The sequence below is a fragment of the Leuciscus leuciscus genome (genome assembly GCF_965113295.1).
Source record: "Leuciscus leuciscus genome assembly, chromosome: 14".
In the NCBI taxonomy this organism is placed as follows: Eukaryota; Metazoa; Chordata; class Actinopteri; order Cypriniformes; family Leuciscidae; genus Leuciscus; species Leuciscus leuciscus.
The window spans coordinates 22,336,659-22,357,888 of NC_138738.1; the positions used below are offsets into that span (position 1 = coordinate 22,336,659).

At 42.0% G+C, this 21,230-nt stretch overlaps 2 protein-coding genes across 8 annotated transcripts in view; both read left to right on the forward strand.

The window, feature by feature from the left end:
- tnrc6c2 (trinucleotide repeat containing adaptor 6C2) overlaps positions 1–6,843 on the forward strand; it is a 77,281-nt gene extending 70,438 nt beyond the window's left edge. Inside the window, exon 22 of the mRNA XM_082136682.1 lies at positions 132–6,843. Within this exon, the coding sequence (XP_081992808.1) occupies positions 132–513 (382 nt within the window). The 3' untranslated portion in view covers positions 514–6,843. The remainder of the gene's footprint in view (positions 1–131) is intronic.
- Positions 6,844–8,464: 1,621 nt separating this feature from the next.
- rhbdl3 (rhomboid, veinlet-like 3) overlaps positions 8,465–21,230 on the forward strand; it is a 134,541-nt gene continuing 121,775 nt past the window's right edge. For 2 of the 7 annotated variants that reach the window (XM_082136955.1, XM_082136957.1), the window contains exons 1-2: positions 8,465–9,965; positions 10,121–10,144. In XM_082136955.1, the coding sequence (XP_081993081.1) occupies positions 9,870–9,965; positions 10,121–10,144 (120 nt within the window). In that variant the 5' untranslated portion in view covers positions 8,465–9,869. Of the gene's footprint in view, positions 9,966–10,120; positions 10,145–21,156; positions 21,176–21,230 lie in introns of those variants that run through there. The other 5 variants (XM_082136958.1, XM_082136952.1, XM_082136954.1 and 2 more) reach the window with 5 other exon arrangements.

The window sequence follows — 21,230 nt, forward strand, 5'->3', positions numbered from 1 at the left end:
CATTTTCCCTACATCTACCCTCTAGATAAGTGTGTATGACAACGTCTTTCTCTCTTCAAACTGATTTTATGTGTTATCCATCAAGAAATCTATTTAATACTTGAATCCATTCCAACAATTTTTCTGCCAAGGTGTGTGCTGGGTAACACTACCATCCTGGCAGAGTTTGCCGGTGAGGACGATGTAAACCGCTTCTTTGCACAGGGCCAGTCCCTTACCCCCACCACTAGCTGGCAGGCCAGCCCAGCACCAGGCTCCAATCAACCCCGGCTGGGCAACACTGCAACCAGCCACCCCACAGGCCTCTGGAGCGGGGGTGGAGGAGGTACCAAGACAGTCTGCAGTCCCGGGAACAGTAGCAGCAGAAACGGTGGTGACATGCTTTGGGGCGGTGTGCCGCAGTACTCCAGTTTATGGGCTCCCCCAAATGGAGACGATGCCAGGGTAATCGGCAGCCCCATCCCAATTAACACCTTGCTCCCGGGAGACCTGCTGAGTGGAGAGAGCATGTAGGATGAATCGGACATCATAAACCGACAAAGTCAAAAGAAGTACTGGATCAAAACCCAAGCAAATCAATGTGGCGATAATCACTTTTCGTGGATCTGTAATGGAGGTTTAGTGTGAGACAAAGCTGCAAACCTCCAACTGCTGTTTATTTGTCTTCTGATTTTTACGTCATACTGTTTGTTGTATTCGTGCATCTTGTTCTTGGTGTGCAAAGACCTTGAGAAGCCAGAATCAATAGAAGCAGAAGCCTTTTGATGCTTTTTTTATTTCCAAAGGTTGTTTTTGCTCAAAAGTGTTGTTCAGGAGAAGCCATCAACGAAGCAGCCATCTGAAAGTGACCCAGGCACAGTGAGACCTCATGATACCTTTCCCTATAACGGCACTGTTCTGATGATTGGAATGATCCTGGTACTTTTTTGGTTTTAAACTTTGCATCTTTTCTTCAGATCTTCTTATAATAGCCGCAAGTGCTCTCTCTCCAGGTCCTCCTTAAAAACCTTTATTTTATAAAACCAACAAAAAAAAAATACTTTGTAACTTGCACAGTTCTGTTTCTGAGCCAGCGAATAGGCCAGAGCAAATGAGAAGAACACTCTTAGCAGTGGCCTGTCATCATGACTAATCACCAATGATATTTTTTCTTTAATTCTTTTAGTTTTACAAAAGGGAGCTGCACTGCTCTATGATTTCTATTTACTCATGGCAGTTTTTTTTTTTTTTTTATGGTTACAAAAAAATAAGCTGAATGTTAAGCTTTGATTTAGATCAATGAATGTCAGAGTGTCTGCTGGAACTTGACCAAGCATCTGTGTGCGAGTACATAACCACTGTTAAAAACACTTTCAGTGGAGGCTTTTTAATTATACCTAATGGACATCAGTGCTGAATCAATCAAAAGTTATTCAGTTACTGTGTGGTCGTAATTTTTATTGAGATACAACAGAGAGAAGAAACTCAATTCTGATGCATTGTGCAATAGAAGCCAGAGACCCTTTCTTCCGTCCACACTGAAGCTTACTGAAACTTAAGACTTTTTTTTTTTTTGAAGACTTCTGAAGAATTTAACCTTTGGACAAATTTTCCCACCGCCTCTGTCTGTTTGTCTTGCTTGCTGGCTGTTCGGTATTTGTGTGGAAAGGAGAAACTGTTAATTGTGTTTGACGTCACTCCATGCGTTTTAAAACTGCATGTGTGGGATCTCACAGTCTCCCGGCCACTTCTTCACCAAACAGAAACGGAATCCAGAGCGGAGACACATGGCACAGGAGTCAGGCACAATACCAAATACAATGTGTTTCTCTTAATGCAGTACAGAATAAGAGATCCTTGCATTTGGTACAAACATAAAAGACATCTATGTTTTCTAAGTCTCTTCTTAAAGGGGTATTATCATAGCACTTATTACAAGAGTGATGCTCCTTCTGTGAAGCCAATAAATCAGATAACGGAGCATATAGTAAAAAAAAAAAAAAAAAAAAAAACTTCTTATGGCAACTTTTGGCTTTTTTTTTCTCTTTCTTTTTTTTTGGTACCAATGGTATTCAAAAAAGCTTGTTTGTCGTCCATCTCTGGCCCAGAAGCTTGAGTCCAGAAAAAAACATTTCAGAATGAAGGGAAGAACAAACTCTACAATCAAACGAAACTTGCAATGTATGTTTTTTTGTGTCTTTACTTTTTTTTTTTTTCTCTCTCTATCAAAGTGAATGTCATTGTTACTCTGAAATGGTCTAAAGTCTTTACCCTGTCTGGAGAAGGTACCTCGATTGGATTTGATTTGAAAAGGAGGTGGTGTGCTAGTGCCTCGACGTGGAAACTGATCGGAGGACGTTCGATTCTCCATAGCAACTCTCTTTGTGCACTTCGTACAATGGAATGCAGGACAGTAATGATGTCATGATATGGATGTTGGTGGCATCATTCATCATTGGCGTACTTGTAGTAGTACTTAGGTACGGATCTTCAAATGTCCTCCTGTTCCTTCTCTGGATGACATCACACCTCTCATGCATTCTTCCCCACACCGTCCCTCACGTAGTCGTGCATGATTTATTTTTTCCGCTGGAATTTGAGACTGAATGGAATTGCCAGTGCTGTGTAATATGTTTTTTCACTTTCTATTGGTCTTCATGCAGTGATCTTTAACTGCCTGCAGTGCTCATATGCAGATACCTGTCCTGTGTAACGAATGCAAAAAAAGATCGATGATGTGGGCCATATTTGTTTTTCATGTCAAAAGTCATTTGTTTTTGTTGTTAACAGTGTTCTTAGGTCATTTAGAATGTGTATGTGTGTGTGCTTAACCTCACCCTGGGTGTCCCACCTCTAACTCAGCTGCTAACATCCTCTCTCTCCTGTGTGGCCTCGGTTAAGCCAACCATGTTATCGAGACAAGCCGCCCGTACTTGAAAAGCCCTGTCCGAGCAGTGTTTCTAAGGACAGACTCTTTCTGCCACTGGCTCTATAACTACAGCACACGGGATGCTGTCACTATGCAAAGTTAGAGAAGATGGGCACGTAATGTCTGCCCTGTGCCAATCTGTGGCTTTGAAAGGAAGTTGAAAATATCTTGCAGTCCTCCCGTAATACTTTCTTATACACTCGAGGCCATTGTAATCCTAGTAAATTTAGGATGTTGTCTGACACTAAGCCTAATTCTGCTGAATTTGATCAATCTCATTTAAGTACAATCTCAGGGCATGACAAGAAGAACTAAATTTATGTTTAGTGAAAGTTGATAGTTTTGAAGATTTATCGTCTGTAAGTGGTTTTACACACTAAATGATGTGTAAAAGCTTACGAAGTGTACATTAAAAGAAACGTAAGAGGATATTTATCAGTGGGGCAATAAAATTAGGAGGCTGGCTAGTTTGGGTCTTCTCAATCCTTCTGAACAGGGACTGCTGCAGAGCCATCAGTTCGTTTATACAGTAAATGGGACCTGTGTATCTTACCTCTCTGCTGCTGGTTGTTGAATTCCCCTCATGGTCTCATGTGCCAATGTATACATAAATATATGTACAGTACACTGTGGCATCTCTGACTTCACATTTGAAATTCCAATGTTGTTTTGTTGTAAAGCACTTCTGTTTGGAGGCACTTTGACGTTTCTTGTGTGTTTGAGGTGGGATTGGGTTTAAAAGGGGTTGAGGATATGCGTCAGATATATTTGTCACCTCATGCTGATTATTTGTGATAATCTTGTTGCTGTCATTGGAAGAATCCTTTATAACAAGCAAGAACTTTAACAGCATTGGGGATTATAGTGTGCCAATGGCGTACAGATAATGAGTAATCCCTGGTACTTTTTTTTAATACCAAAAATGAAATAGCATTTTAGTATCTTAAAAAAAAAAAAAAAAAAAAAAAAAAAAAAAATTGACAAACACGTAAACAATGAAGAAAAAAAAAAGATCTATAACATTTAAAAATGCACTTCTTGCTGATATTATCTCCTGTTTGCTGGTCAGGTTCTGAAGGTTGACAGCAAGCTGGAGTGCCTTTTGTGTATGCTGTATTAACTGTTTGTTTGTAAAATTGTGCCCTGAACTGTACATTTCCATCTCAGTCTCAGTTCATTTCGGGCCTTTATGCTGTATAAACCTTCTTTTATCTTCTTTTGTTTGGGGGGAAAGACATTTCAACAGATGTCTTAAGATGCTAAAGTTGATCATTGACTTTTTTTCTATTTCTGGGAGATGGGGGTGGGGGGATCACTGTTGCCTGTGTGTAACTGCCTTGTTCCAAACTCAGTCGCAGCTGACTGACAGTGAACCACAATGTGGCTGTAATTCCAAACAGTCAAAAATCACAGGAAGTCTCTGGTGACACCAGCATAGGTAGACTATGACTACAGTTAAACATTATCATGTTCATTATGAAGAAAAATGCTATCAGATCTCTGAATCCCTTTCTTTTAAAACTACTGGGTAAAATACAATTTGAAATAAGCAATAGACCTTGATCCTTACGGTGTGTCATCTGAGAGAAAGAAAAAAAAAGAGTGATCAATGATCTGAACCAAACAGTCTTACTGAAGTTGCATGTTGGTTTAAATGAAATGACACAGGTTGTACATGCAGTATTTGTGTATACCTTCAATCGTTGTGTTGAAACCCATGATTCTAAACAATGTTTATGTCTCTAGGCAAAGAATGAAAAATCATAAACATATCAAAAGAAATATCTTCACCAATACTTGAATTAAAGCGCGCCAATTGTAAAATGTGAATTTATTTTTTCTTAAATTTTTGTTTGGGACTGACACTTTTAAGGTATTTGATAACATGCTCACAAGGTTGAACATTCTTCATGAGAAGGAAAAAAAGCTGTTGAAAAACGTTGATTTTAGTATGAATGAGTGTGTTTGAATGGTTCTGTATGTGAAATCTAATCACTGCTTCTCGTCACGTAGCGACTGCCTGCAATTATGATCCATTTAGTGTTGTACTGTCTCCGTTTTTTGTGTGCGTGTTTTAAAAATATTTCCAACATGGTTACTATCTAGCGTTGCACTGATTGTCTTTTTTCCCTTGCTCAACTATAAAATAAATAAAATAAAAGGAAAAAAAAAACAGAAAACCGCAGGGGAGATGACGACAATTCATGTGTTAATGTTTACTCAAGGACTTTATGGATTTATTTCCATCTTAAAATATTAAAAACCTGTAAAATTGTATCCTCATAGTGGCTTTTATTGTGGAATATTTCCCACAAGAGTTATGATTTTGGAGTTAAGAGTTTTGCATCATTTCAGTTGCATTATTTGAAAAGAATACTTAATAATAATAATAATAATAAAAAGATTTAAAAAAAACTAAACTTTGGCCATAATGAGAAAGTTAGTAGAGAAGCAGTAATATTCATGAACAGTAAAGATAAACAGATGCGAGTTAGTGACATTCTGACTTATTTCAAAAGGTGCCTATATCTCTTCCATTCTGTGAAATTCTTTCTTTCTTTTCAAATCTACCTGCCGTTTACAAATAATGGAATTTTCTGAAGTTTCAACAAAAAAAAAGTAAAGGAATTTACTACAAGAATGCAAGAAAAAAACTACAATTACAATCACATCTTCCATCAAATAAATAAGAAAAAAATCTTTTTAAATGAAGACGTATGCTACTTGCTGAACTCTGGGATTGTTTCAATGTTGCGTTGAATTTTGCTTATGAATTACATTATTGTTATTGTTGTTTGAACTTATGCCAAAATGTCTTTAAATTTTCGTTTCTGTAAAAGCAACATAATTCTGTCATTGTCTTGCACACTGACAATGGACTTGGATATTTTCTCAGGAAGATTAGAGGTCCAGAGTTCCAGTTCCACTGTTATGATGTTGATTATCATGAGAATTTAACAAATCATTTAATGAAAAGAGGACAAAAGATGTTGATAGAAATCCAGCTCGAAGCACTGAAGGTTATGGATTTAAAAAAATGTCTTTTTGAATTTTAATCCGTAGCAGACACACATTTACCAAATATTAGATTTGTAATGAACCTATGCGTTATATTTCTTGAAGTGGAGTGCTTTCCATTTAAAATGTTTGTTTGTATCTATCGCTTTACGTACCAATACAGTTTTGTTTATTGGTTAGGTTGTGGAAGGACCTAGCACTGTTTGATTTTACCTTGCTTGATGTTTCTCAACGAGGTCCAGTAAAAGATATTGATATTCCATCCTCTTATCTTTTCTTGTTTTAGAAATTAAGTAGAGGCCTGTATGCAAAGGCCTGAGAATTGTAGATCAACACATAGAACTTGAACTCCTACCAGATTTTCTTACTAGTTTTTTGAGTGTGGGTTGAAAATACTCCATCTAGGTTTAAGACTAAATGATGAGGAATTAAAATGTTGTGAAATGATTAAGAATCTATGCACAAAAGTTTGAGGGGACAGTATGTCCGGTCATGCTATTCTCACAAGGATCTTTTGGTGGGGTGGGGGGTTCATACGCTTGTTACAAGTTTTCTTTGTACGAGTTCTGATTTGAATGAGCAGATTTTATTGTGTCATCACCATGCTCTGTGTCTCTCAACCAAGGAGCATCATCAACCAAGCACTGTGGGTTTATGCCAATCCGTGACATTCTAGTGTTTAAATGGAATGATGGGTTGTGCAGGGTTTTGTGAGAGGGAATTTAATTGTTTCTCTTTATTGTTCAGATATTAAGAACATGACTGTACTGAGATTTAACAATGTTGCTGGCTTTTAAATGTGTTTTCCTTACCCTTAATAGAATGTGATCGTTGAGGACTTGCACCGAAAAAGTCTTTCCATGTGGTATGGAGATTATTTCAGCCTATATTAATAAACAGCATTTTTTTCTCTTGAACTGTGTCAATGTTTTATTTATGCTGTGAACTACTATTTCATGTACACTCCATTTAGTCAACATTTCAGTAGAATTTTCTTGGAACTCTCTGTGGAGTTCCTTATAAACCTGTAAGAGGTTTATATGCTGGCCGATATGGCAGTCATGCTGACTCAAACTTATACTGACATCTAGCGGTATGTCCAATTTTATTGCTGGTTTGAAATGTGAGATTGGCAAGCAGGTTTTTATATATTTTATTTTTTAAATGAGATGCTAGCTGTACTTGAATGACCAAAAAATAGATGTCTTTTTGACTTGCCTTGACTGGGACTTTGTTAGCAGTCAGATATGATTAATCCATTCTGTGGGGAAAGGGTACTGAGATAAAGCATGCCGTTTTCAAGACTTTTTCTAAAAATACTTGTCATGTTTTTGTGTAAAAAAAATTAAAAAATAAAAATAATTGGGAAAATATTACTAAGGGTAAATACTGAGGATAAATTATGTAGCTGAAAGGCACATGCTAACGTGCTTCAGCCTTTGATAATTGTGGTTCGGTTTTGCATCGCCTTTTTTGCATAACTTTTGCAAAATTAGTATCATGTTAACTCTACCTGAATCTACTGCTAAGGGACAGGAATACAGACTAAATAATGAAACTCTAGTATTGTCTTTCTACAATCTCTCTTAATAACAATTTAAAATATATTGGTGTAAATTGCTTTAAATAAAGCATTTCCCAAATGACAAAATCCTATATGCCTACAGTAGAAGAGATTTTCTGGTTCTTCTGTTGCACTTATACAAATCGTACACAAGAATGCAGTATTGAGCTACATTCATTTCTATACTTTCTCCTCACCACAGACAGCATCACGTATTTACAAGTACCCATCAGGCCCTTGAGACTCATTTGTCTAATCTTTATAGCATAAACATTCAGGTGTTTGTCAATCTTTATACTTAATTTCAGCAACAGACATAAATCATATTCACATACATGAGTGTGAATAATTATGTAGGTCTAATAATGTAAGGGTGCATTTTTCACTCTCTTCTATCAGCTATCACTTTTTTTTATTTTCTTAGAATATGCTTGGCAATTGTATAGAGTAAGTGACAAGTCTAAAAATGTGTGTGTAGTAGGTGTTATATGCTATAAATAACTACAGTCTATACGTTACCATGGAAATACATCCTCAGGACCAGTGCCAAGAGATACTGTGGGAATGAGCATGCTAAATTTAATGACACTGATTTAAAAAAGAAAAACGTGTTGGACGAGGAAATGTTTTCCATATGCATTTTAAAAGTGGTTAATTAGAGAAAATTATATAATCCTAGATAACGATTTTAGCTGACAGGCTCAAGGCCACAGGTGGGCCTAATCCAAGCCCAGCCGATAGTAAGAAAAACAGTTTGATGGTTAGTGTGGTATTACTTTAAAAAAAAAAAAAAAAAAAAACACTTCTCCTTAAATTCCAGTACTGAGAAGCACTGGGACATTTCACTATCACTCAGCTAGTCTGAATTTTATGAAGTTCCAAGTTGTTGTCAGTCTGTGTATTAGTGGTGGGTATTTTTCACGTGACATTTCTTTTTTTTTTTTTTTTTTTTTGCATGTTCACTTGCAGTAGATGGCAACAATGGACTTTTTGTGTATTATGAATAAGTCATTGAATCATTCACTCAGATGCACACTTCAGAATCTTACCAGAAGTAGTCCATTATCAAAAGGTCCATTATTAATAGTGTAGCAATGAATATATCTCACACATAATTCACTTTCAAACAAGCTTTCTTTTGGACAACCCAATGCTAAATCTGCGTGGAAATATCTTAATTAAAATGTTCAGTTTCGCAGATTCCTATAGCTACAATGACTACATTTTTACTGCAAAAAATCACCAAACAAAGGTAAGTGTGACAGGACGTTTATCTTTAATTTTCTGTTGAATAAAGATGTGGTGACATTTTCACGGTCGAGAATTCCACATGCAGATTTCGCAATGGGTTCAATCTGGTCACGCGAATTGGCCACGTTGGCCAACAAAAAGCTGCTTGGTTTGAAATTGACTTCTGCGTGAGCCTGCTTATGTTCAGAACCACATGACGGTCCGTTTGTTTAAAATTACCCTGGTCGCTATAAATAGATGCCTTTTATTCATCCAGTAAACAAATCCAAGTGCAATAACCGCAAAAGACAAACTACACAAACGAACATGATGGAAGAAATAATTCCCGCGCATCCATGTTCACCTCCCATCATTTGAGACAAGCACTTGTAAAATCCCCCACATGGCGAGGGACATTAAAAGGAGGCGGGTGCCTCACTTACCTCCCCATGCTGTCTTTGCTCATCTCGGTCACAGTGAACTTTGGCAAAGCGCTTTGTGGATGCTGGCAGAAGTCGCTCCTCTCGGGCACTGCTGGCACGCGTTGAGGATGCGAAAGAACAGCAAGGTACAATGACGCACCACAAATTAACACTTACGCATTTCACACTGTCTTGTTTTTAGTCTTGCGTGGTTTAACGTTGGTACGATAAACACAAGCCGCTGCTGACCTGATCGTTTCGTTTATCGCATTCTGTTTGGTGCCAATACCTTCTGCTTGAGCAAAATCACGCCAGGCACGACACTGGATGGTAATAATCTAACACACAAGGTGCCATGAAGGTATTTGAGAAAGAATTGCTGTTTCTCTTGCAGGTGACTGTCGGATGAAGCCCGACGCTACTGGGAAAGACAGACGTGTTTAAAAATCTAACGCGAACTTATGTGTGACGTGCTGTGGATTTAAAGTGTCTAAAACATCCTGTAATGAAATATGGAAGCGAGGAGGAACTCCACGTACCCACTTAGTTTGGGATAAACTCACTTGCCATTGGATATTAGTATGACAGATCTGGAATAGTGCCAATTTAGCTCTGCTGGAAGTTCTGAGTTGTCAAAACCATATGGATATATGTGGAAGACATCATGGCAGAACTTTATGAGAGGAGATAATCGTTTTTTGAGTGGATTGAGAGGAGCAGAGGGGCTATGGTGAACTCATCCCCAGCTGTCGCTGCTCACGCAGAGGGAGAAGAGATCGAGGTGCTGGAGAGCACTGATGTCCTTCCTGTAGCTCCAGAGGACGTAAGTGACAATGTGCAGATGTATGATTTATGTTGTTGAAAAACAGCAAAGAACAAAGATTAAATTTAGGTTGGGTCATCTTTTTCTCAGTTATATCTCTGTGTTCATTCTTTTCTCCTCCCTCTTTCTCTGTCTTACACAAATGCTTCTCTCAGCAATGGAAGTCTCTTTTTGACAAGGTAGGATTTCTGCTCTTATTGCCTGACAGTTTCTTGTCTGTATTTGTCAGTTTGGTTAGGTGTAACTCTGTACACGTGCAGCGCAGGCCATGTCCTGTTTACTAATATGACAATAATTGATAAAAAAAATTAATAAAATGATCAAAAGTAAAGTAGTAGAATCATGGAATCATAAGCGCCAATCCATACAGTACTACTGTAATACAATTCAGTGATAGTAAATTAAATGTACACAGCATGATTGAATGAATTTCAATGTAAGAATTGGTTCTCTTTCAATTCATGAGTTATAACTTATGTTTGTGTAAGGCCTAGAATGTAAATCATCAACATATTTTAAACTTTTAAATAAGGCTTTGTCATGCTAACACAGATCTGTATCCTATTTCTTTTTCTTTTTATCTCAATTCAAGTGAAGAATTTAATTGAAACGGGATTTATAAGGTTCATAACCCTGGTACGTTGCTAAAAACAATACAAAAACAAGCAAAAAAAAACAAAAAAACAGAAAATGCTTTGACAAAATGGCTCATTTGGATCTGACAAAGTTTGGAAATAATCATTTCTGTTAATTGACCAAGTGGACATGTGTCATGAATCAAGTCCAATGATGAGAAAGGTCAATTAAGTGGTTCAAAATAACAACAAGGTTTATCTAGAAAGAGCAAACACGAGTCAGATTGCAATGGCACAAACAATACCGGCACGGAAAGAAAGGAAATGAGGAACTTGAATAGACAAGGTGATGAACTAAATACAGACAGGAGTGCTCTAATGAATGTCAATGACAACTAATGACTGTCAGGAAACTAGAACAAAGGAAACAGGTAACTGAAGAGAAACAAACTATGAAAGCGAAATTAAATAGAACATAACTTTGACAACACGGATATTGGTTGATGCGGATAATCTAAAAATATCAGTCTGCGATCATTGCAGGGTACATATTCAATATCCTGGTTAGAGTTGTATAGTCTAGTCCACTCTGAATCTTGCATTGGGAGGGGGGGGGGGGGGGGGGTAGTTAGTGAAACAGAGCTGGGTGACAGACGGAGAGCGGTCCACCGTCTGCCCCTTCTTTCTCTTGCTTTCAGTCTCTCTCACTGGCTCTGCACCTGCCTAACCCTGACCCCCCACACATACTCCCCTGGGATAAAGACAGCGACATGAAGGATGAAGGGGCCCAATTTCAGAAGAAGAGAGAGACAGATATCAATATGAAGGGAAAGGGAGATTTTAGGGTTAAGAGGGTGGCAGACGTGAACAGAGAATGAGAGCTGTAAGGGTGCAGAAGGCTCGTGGTTGACCCTCTCCATCTCTGCTGGTTAGGGGAGGGAGGGGGCTCCCTTACAAGTGGGCCTCTCACTCCGCTCCCTTTATTTAGCCGACAACACTCTGAGTTCCTTAAGTGGCCTGCCTTCTGGGGTTTCGTCCAGTTTTGGGGTCACTGCCCTGCAAGGCTGTAAATTGGAGGCATTGTGGGATCTTAATGCCAAGAACACACTTCACTGATCGCAGATGTAACAAACTAATTAAAAAGAGGAGGAGGAGCTGGGCTGTTATATGACACAATATTAGAGTACAAACAATTTATAATTCACACATACATATTCATATGCTCAAACATGACGGATGATGAAAAGCTGTCAGCATCAGATGATTGCATTCTTAGAAAGGCTACCAGTGACAGCAAATGTTTTGTTTATTTCTGACAACTTATTAACTCACTGCATCCAAAAACGAATCCATAAACATGGAAAGATGTTAAAAGACTCACTGCGGATCAATTACAACTCTCTTTTAATAACACAGAATGTTAGCTTATGTCCCCAGATTAATTAAGTTTCATGACTGCAAAGTAGTAAATAATTCAGTTCACTGACATATTTAGTTTATCAACTTAGTTATAATACGGTACTAATTATTTTATCTTTTTTTTCCATAAATTAGACTCTGAGTTGGTTGATTAAATTTAACACACTGCATAATCAGTTTTTTAAATTTAGAATATATAAAAGAAGGCAGTGGCTATTTGCACTAAAAGTGCAAATAGGGATAGACACTATTTACACAAGTGAAAATAGCAGTATTTTCTTTGCACTAGTGTTAGATGCTATTTGCACTAAGTGGAAATAGTTGTTAGATGCTATTTATGCTTAGTGTAAATAGTGGCAGATAGGCCTTTTGCACCTCTGTGTATTGTAGTTTATTATAAAACAGTATGCGGTAATAACATATTGAGTGCATTTAATTATATTTAATAAAATCGTAAATGGATGCTATCTCCTTTGTACCTACCCCTAAAGCCCTCCACTACACCTATTCCTAACACTACCCATTTTTACACTTTATTCCCATAATTAAATAATCTTTAGGCAATTTATTTACACTTTTCAAATTTTATTAAAAATAAATGCCTCTCCGAGATGAAATGCTATGGGAAAAGGGAGAAGAATGAGCTAGGAAAAAGGCGGATTCGAGTTCGGGTTGGTCACGTCGAAAGCTAGCACCACCCACCCACCTCACCATGCTACTCCAGTTATCAGCAGGAGTTCTTTTGTAATTTTGCCTGGCTCAATCAAGTGTGCTGCACGCGTCCTGAAAAGTGAAGCCAAAGCATTTCAATTGCCCTCCCTGGTGGCTGGCTGCAGTATAGGTCTAAAACCCTGCCCTTTCCATGTAATCGACTGAGACCCGATTAATATTGACTTAAATTTTGCCAGTTGCTTTGTCTCTTTGCCAACGAAAATGGTTACATACAAGCCCAAAGCAGGATCAACTATAGTGTGTCTCTGAATATCACACAGTAGGTGGTATTTTGTTCCTGAAAGTGTTAGTGTTTTTGAACAAATCAGTTGAGTAAAGGATTCAGTGACTAACTCATAATGCACAAAAGACAGACTTGCAACATATTGGTGTAAAAATTTTTACCTGCTGAATAAGTCACTGAAAATCCCCACCACTAACCAGACTGACAGCCTGTTTGGAACATTGCAAAGACAAGCAGTGGGATATAAACATTGAAAGTCCTTGTGCGTCAGTGATCTTGGAGTGCCGCCCAGCCAGTAAAATTCAAGAACTGTAACTTACTGAACAGTAAATAACAACAGAATCATCAATTGATTACTAGAGGTTGTTGTTTGTTGTGGAATGTATTTGAATCGAGTTGCAGTTTAACAGTGTGTTGCAGTTCTGCTACTATTCAACATAAACCTGGTTTGAGACATGACCTTTGTGCTATAATTTATTTAATTAGTTGGATTTGTTGCAGCTCACAAGGGTCTTAGAATTAATACTGGGGATAGAATTCATACTACTAGTTTCAGTGGGGTTTTGCCTGTAATACCCCAAACATAAACCCAACACTTACAGTAGCTACATTCTACAGATATTTAGCTTTAGAATTAACACTGGGGAAATAATTCATACTACTAGTTTCAGTGGGTTCTTGCCTGTAATACTCCAAACATAAACCCAACACATAGCTACATTCTACAGATATTTAGCTATACAATGTCCAAATGAGCCCCAAAGAAAATTCACTTAATTCCTGCTGATTATGTTGAATTTGGGGTACAGAATCCTTATAACCCATTGTTAAAATGAAGTGCATTTAATTGCATTGAGTGTGTACTTGCAGTGTACAGTAGCCTACTTTAAAAAACTACTTGAAGAAAGTTGCAGATAATATAATATTAATAAAATAAAAGGCCACTTAAATGTACTTGAAGAGAGTACACTTGATTGTTACTTTAAACACTTTAATATACTTTTAAAAAGTGCACTATAATAATGTCAAATTAAATATAAATTTTGTTATGCTTTAAAGAAGTACACTTATTTTTCAGCCTGGTCTCATTGTTAATATATATGTATCAATACGTAACATTTTCAGGTGTAAAACTTACATTTTTGTATGTTTGGATCGATGTTGAAAGTACGATATGGACATATTGACAACATTTGAACGTAAACATTATTACATATTTACAGCTAAACTGAAATATTTATGAATACTTTATATCATAAAGATATTTGTATAATTGCCCTGTTGCAATTTTATAGATACATTTTAGATCCCTTACCCCACCCCCAAACCCAAACCATTTTATAGAGAATATAAAAAGAACATATAAAACATAATGGACCAAATTGTGTAGGAAAATTATTTTTAGTGACAATATACAGTAGCATTAAAAATATATTTTGAGCCGCTAATCCCACTTCTACCTCTAAACCTTCTGATAAGTATTTCTTTAAAATATGTTAAAAAAAACAAAAACATAACAGACAGACAAGTGGAATCACAATAATGTATTTACTGCAAAAATTTCAAAAGCGATACCAAAAGTGGTTTAAATGATGATTTGTTATGAGCGCAGGATTTGACATTTAATGAAAAGATCGCAAAATAAAGTCTTAAATTTGGGTCTGTTCCTTACAAAAGTATGGATTCTAAATATGTGGATTACAGCACACAAATAAAATGGATTACTTTTGTGAATTTATATGCGTTTTTTTTTTTTGCTTATTTTTTAGTTCTGTTGTCAGTCACAGCATAGGACTATACTAAGAAAGCTATTCATTTTAAGGGTTTGAAGTGTAGTCTTGTTTAACATTATGTAATCTTTCGAAACGAGTTTGCAGCAGAAGTAACAGAACAGAGCAAAATGTTATCATTTCATATAAAGTAGATGAGTAAACTGCGTTTAATAAATGTCATAATGTCATTGATATGACAAATGAACACAATAGAATCAAAATATTAATGCCACAATTAATTTAGATAAATAAGGATTCATACACATTTGTACGTCTAACAGTTGTTCATGCGTAAATAATTTACGTTTTAGTGCTTTCAATACATCAATATTGTACGTTTCAATGTGTATGAAAACTTAAGTAAATGTACGTGTGGTAAAACCACACTTTAAGCAGGGCTCCAGACTAACTTTTTTTACTAGGAGCGCTGTAGCCCCTGACTGAAAATTTTAGGAGCGCAAGCAGAAAATTTAGGGGCACACCTTAAATCAACTTGCAATGCAATTATTCAAATTTCCCCCAAAATAACTGTAATACTGACAAATTCTTTAATAATAAATAGACTTAACGTACATATATTACAATGTGCAGTTTTATTTTAAGTTCACAGGGCTCCAGACTAACATTTGAGGGCAGCAGCACTGGAGCCACTGAGTTCTACAGAAAATATCTGGTAGCACTGGGGCTGACAATAAAGCACTAAGCTTAATTTAGGGTGTAGATAAAATTAACTTTAATTATTATCATTCATAATGTCTTAATATTAATTAAAAAGAAAAACGAGTGAAAAAAGTTATGATATTAGGGAGTGAAATAGCCAATAACATCCTACTGTTTACAATGGTAATTTATTATTATATACAGTATATGTATATTTTAAATAAGTGTTTAAATAAGAGTTTTCCTACATCTTAAAAAAAATTGTTTTAGGACAATCTTTGAAGGATGAACAAAAAATGTGTTGGTCATCACATTAAAAATAACATTTATATAAGATATTATAGTTTTGAAGTGCTGGAAAAAAGATGTAGTACTTGTAAGCGTTTGACTATTTCTGTCACAATACCATAGTTATGGTTAGAGTTACTACATTAGCCTAAATCAATGATGAATGTTGCTGATTTGTGGACTGAAAGCCTTCTATAAGTGTTTCTCCTGGTTTCCACGTCAGCGCTGTTTGATCTAATATCTATGGTTTATAACAGAGAACTGCACCGAATTGGAATGTTTCTCACTGGATCTCGCAGCGATGATGTTATTAATTCTGAGGCGAATTCACTGGATTTCTTCACTGGATCTCCAGAGTCTGGATCTCAAAGTAACAGTGTCGAGTGATCGAGATCGGCCCGCGACTGGCAAGTTCGCCAGACTGGCAGAATAGACTGGCTGTTATTGGTCCGAAGTAATAAACGTTCCGTGAAGCATAAATGAGTAGCGCATTTTCATTCCCCTTTCATTTTGTTTGGATTCGCTGCTCGGCAACGTTGTGTAATAACGTTGTGAAATAAATATTTGGTCGCACCGGCAGGAAAAAATGGTCGCAAAATGCGACCAATTGGTCGCAGTCTGGAGCCCTGTTAAGTAAAAATACAAACGAATACTCATGAGATCACGTTGTATTTTTGTCTTGACTAACGTACTCGGTTACTTACATAACCTCGGTTCCCTGAGATACGGGAACGAGTACTGCATCGCTTGACGCTGTTATGGGGAAAACGTCTCGGTTACTGGTGTAACCCTCGTTCCCTGAAGGAGGGAACGGGAGACGTAACGGGAGACATTGGTTCGTTTTATTACTCTGCACGAACCAATGGCCGTGCAGTTTCACTGCGTGATTAAAAAGGCTTCAGAATTCGAAAAAAAAAGGAGTTCCCTTTCAGTCGCTCACGTTCGACGTAACATCGACGTGACGACATAATTGGGATCACTTCAGGGAGCCCTATCAACTTCGAGTGTCTACAGAACGAGCCAATGAACGTTGGCGTGCGTGAATCGCACATATTGTTTTTCGCTGAGGAGCCAAGATTTGTGACGGCCATGCAGCGATGGTCAGCAACGGTGGCGACGGCACGTTACGTCTCCCGTTCCCTCCTTCAGGGAACGAGGGTTACATAAGTAACCGAGACGTTCCCTTTCAGTCGCTCACGTTCAACGTAATGTCGACGTGATGACGTAATTTGGATCCCATGGAAAACGCCACGGTTGCTGCCACATCCAGCGCCCTACGCAAGACTCTCAGACCCCCAACTGCTGGGGCGGAAGACCTGCTTAGAGGGAGTTCAACTGCTGTTCCATTATACCCCACACAGTGAAACTCTTGGATAACACTGGGAAAGCGTACCTTTCCAGGGGAAAGGACGCTGCGGAGCCACATCCTGCCCGAAGGGAGGTAACATGTGGAGAAAACACATATGGACTGGCAGAAGGGCAGTGCGACATATGGAATGTCACTGGGGTGGCTCCAGCCAGAGGGGAGAGGCTACACCGGACAGTGAGGGCAGAGCAGACTCTGCCAAGGGAAGACACGGGCTCACCGCAGGGAGCTGGTCGTGGAAGAATACACATATGGGATCGCCGCAGGGATCACACACATGGAACCCAGCCTAGCACAAGTTACACTAGCATACGAGCACTAGACCTGGCGTCGGACGCTCCGCAACGTCCGACTGCTGAAGGGGTGCGGAGGAACTCACAGGGTTCGCCAATTGGGGAACTCGACTGGAGCAAAAAGCGCACGTATCCATTCCTAGGAAGGGAGTGGCGCAGCAAGCCGACACTAGAGCGGGAACTTCGGTGTTACCGGCTAGTTGAAGGGAGCACACAGGAAGAAACCGGCTCAACACGTAGGCTATAAAACCTAGCGAACGTGTTAGGTGTCGCCCAGCCCGCAGCTCTACAGATGTCTGTCAGCGAGGCGCCGTGTGCCAGCGCCCAGGAAGAAGCGACACCCCTAGTGGAGTGGACTTTCAACCCGGGCGGGCAGGGCACGCCTTGGGCTTCGTAAGCCAAGGCGATGGCATCCACTATCCAGTGGGCCATCCTCTGCTTGGAGACAGCCTTCCCCTTCTGCTGGCCTCCGTAACAGACGAAGAGCTGATCTGAGGTCCTGAGGCTTTGCGTTCTGTCCACGTACAGACGCAGAGCGCGAACGGGACAGAGAAAAGCCAGGGCTGGGTCTGCCTCCTCCGAAGGCAGCGCTTGCAGGTTCACTACCTGGTCCCGGAAGGGAGTGGTAGGAACCTTGGGCACGTATCCGGGCCGGGGTCTCAGGATGACGTGAGAGTTATCCGGGCCGAATTCTAGGCATGATTCGTCGACCGAAAATGCATGCAGGTCCCCTACCCTCTTGATAGAGGCCAATGCAACCAGGAGAACTGTCTTACAGGACAAGATTTTTAACTCAGCTGATTGCAAAGGCTCAAAGGGTGGTCTCTGAAGAGCCGAAAGGACCAGAGACAAATCCCAAGAGGGTATAGAGAGTGGGCGAGGAGGATTCAGTCTCCTCGCTCCCCTCAGGAACCTAACGATCAGGTCGTGCCTTCCCAAAGACTTACCATCAACAGCATCGTGATGTGCGGCAATAGCGGCAACATACACTTTAAGGGTGGAGGGAGACAGCCTTCGCTCCAGCCCTTCTTGCAGGAAGGAAAGCACGGCTCTGATCGAGCAAGATCGGGGGTTCTCCTCGTGAGAGGAGCACCAGTCAACGAACAGGTTCCACTTCAACGCATAGAGGTGCCTCGTAGAGGGGGCTCTAGCGGAAGTGATGGTGTCAACTACCGCAGGGGGTAGGTCACCTAGAACCTCCGCGTCCCGTCCAGGGACCAGACATGGAGTTTCCAGAGGTCTGGACGCGGGTGCCATAGGGTGCCCCGTCTCTTAGAGAGTAGGTCCTCTCTCAGAGGGATGGGCCAGGGAGGGGCTGTCGCGAGGAGCACTAGTTCCGGGAACCAGGTCCGGTTGGGCCAATACGGCGCAACTAACAAGACCTGCTCCTCGTCCTCCCTGACTTTGCACAAGGTCTGTGCAAGAAGGCTCACTGGGGGAAATGCATACTTGTGAAGGCCCCGGGGCCAGCTGTGTGCCAGAGCATCCATGCCGAGGGTCCCCTCGGTCAGGGAATAGAACAACTGGCAGTGAGACGTGTCCGGGGCGGCAAACAGATCTACCTGAGCGGTCCCGAAGCGCCCAAAAATCAGCTGGACCACCTGGGGATGGAGTCGCCATTCTCCCGGTAACACCTGCTGCCGTGAGAGCTCGTCGGCTGCACGGTTGAGCAGGCCCGGAATGTAAACGGCACGAAGCGACCTCAGATGCTTCTGAATCCAGAGGAGGAGATGGCGGGCGAGTTGTGACATGCGGCGGGAGCGTAGACCACCTTGGCGGTTGATGTACGCAACGGTCGCAGTTCTGTCCGAACGGACCAGTACGTGCTTGCCTAGTAGCAGCGTTTTGAAGCGGCTCAGCGCAAGACGTACTGCTAACAACTCGAGGCAATTGATGTGCCAAAGCAGTTGAGGCCCCGTCCACAGACCTGAAGCTGCATGCCCGTTGTACGTGGCCCCCCAGCCGGTGGCAGAGGCATCTGTGGAGACCACAGAGTGCCTGGACACTTGTTCCAGGGGAACTCCTGCCCGCAGGAACGAAGGGTCCGACCACAGGCTGAGAGTTTGGCGACAGTGCGGAGTCACTTGGACCCGGCACGAACCGCTCTGCCACGCCCATCTCGGGACTCGATCGTGGAGCCAGTGTTGGAGCGGCCTCATATGAAGCAATCCGAGCGGCGTAACCGCGGCTGCAGATGCCATATGCCCCAGGAGCCTCTGAAAAAGTTTCAGTGGTGCCGCTGTTCTGCGTTTGAGCGTGCTCACGCAGTTCAACACTGACTGGACACGGGCCAGAATGCCCTTGAAAGCAGGGGGGCGCCGGGCGAACTGAATCGCATAGCCGAGTCTGATGGTACGGATGAGCCAGCGAGACGGGCTGGGAAGCGTTAACCAGGCTCCCAGAGACCGAGCAAGCGGGACCAACGGCACCACAGACGTACCCGGGGTGGGGCAGCGCGGCGGAATGCAGGGACCCGACTCGGACAGCACAGCGGCCCGAAGTGGGGACTGAGTGTGTGGTGCAGCACATACCTGCTTCCGTCGAAGGGCAGAGTGAGTGTGCGGAGGCGTCAGTGCGTCCAGGACACAGCCACTGCTGCCTGCTGGCGATGAAAGAGGGGCTCGGGAGTGACAAGGCATGGCGGCGTCGTCGACTGCCAAGCGCGCCCTCTTGGGGCCCGGAGGTTTCAGAAATTGCTCTTTTATTGAAAATGTGGGTACCGGTCAGTGGCGGAACAGAAAGAAAAGGAAACAAAAGATTCTCCACCCGGCCCTCCACCGGGGGAAGGAGTGGCGCCTTCGCCATCTCCTGAAGAGCAACTTGATCCACCTCCGGGCCGCCCGTCTCAGGGTCGTTTGCACCGTCGCTTGCCTCCTGGTTTGGCAGCGGCCTGGACGGGCGGGGTCGGCTTCCTACGGCTTGCTCCACGCTGAGGCCTGGATGGTTGCTGCTGCTGCTGGGGCTTAGCGGGAGCGGAGGACGCCGCAGAAGGCCGACCTCGGCGACGAGTAGACGGAGGGTCTGCGGCCGGCGGACGGGTGGGAGCAGCAGCGGTCCGCCGGGGCAGGATGTGCCGGATGGCCTCCGTCTGCTTCTGTGCGGCCGAGAACTGTTGGGCAAAGCTCTCGACCGCGTCGCCGAACAACCCAACCTGGGAAAGAGGGGCATCCAGGAACCGATATTTATCGGTGTCCCTCATATCCGCCAGGTTGAGCCAGAGGTGGCGCTCCTGGACCACCAAGGTGGACATCGCCTGACCGACTGAACGTGCGGTTTCCTTCGTCACCCGGAGGGCGAGGTTGGTTGCCACATGGAGCTCCCGGAGGAGCTCTGGGTCAGAACCACCCTCGTTCATGTCCATGAGCGCCTGGGCCTGGTGGACCTGCAAGAGCGCCATGGCATGGAGGGCGGAAGCAGCCTGTCCACAGGCCTTGTAAGCCTTCGCCGTTAGACCAGGCCTTGGACGGGAGGCGTGGATTACCCCGCCAAGAGGAAGCGGACGCCGGACACAGTTGCATCGCGACCGCCCGCTCCACTGGGGGGATATCCACATACCCCTTAGCTGCCCCGCCGTCGAGGGTGGCGAGGGGGGAGGAGCCACTAGAACGGCTTCGGGCACTATACGGTGCCTTCCACGTCCTAGAAAGCTCCTCATGCACCTCCGTAAAGAAAGGTACCGGGGCGGCGCACTGAGAACCAGTACGGCCCGCCCCGAGAAACCAATCGTCCAACCGAGAAGGTTCGGGACGTGGTGGAGGGTTCCACGCAAGCCCAACCTTCTTGGCAGCCCGGGAAAGCATAGCCGCCCATTCTGGATCGGTCTCGGACAACGCTACACGCCCCGAAGGGGGCAACGCAGCCGAGTCGTCATCTCCAGAGGACTGAAGCTCCCCCTCCGATGCTGCGATCGACATCTGGTCATCAGCTGGCGCCCCAA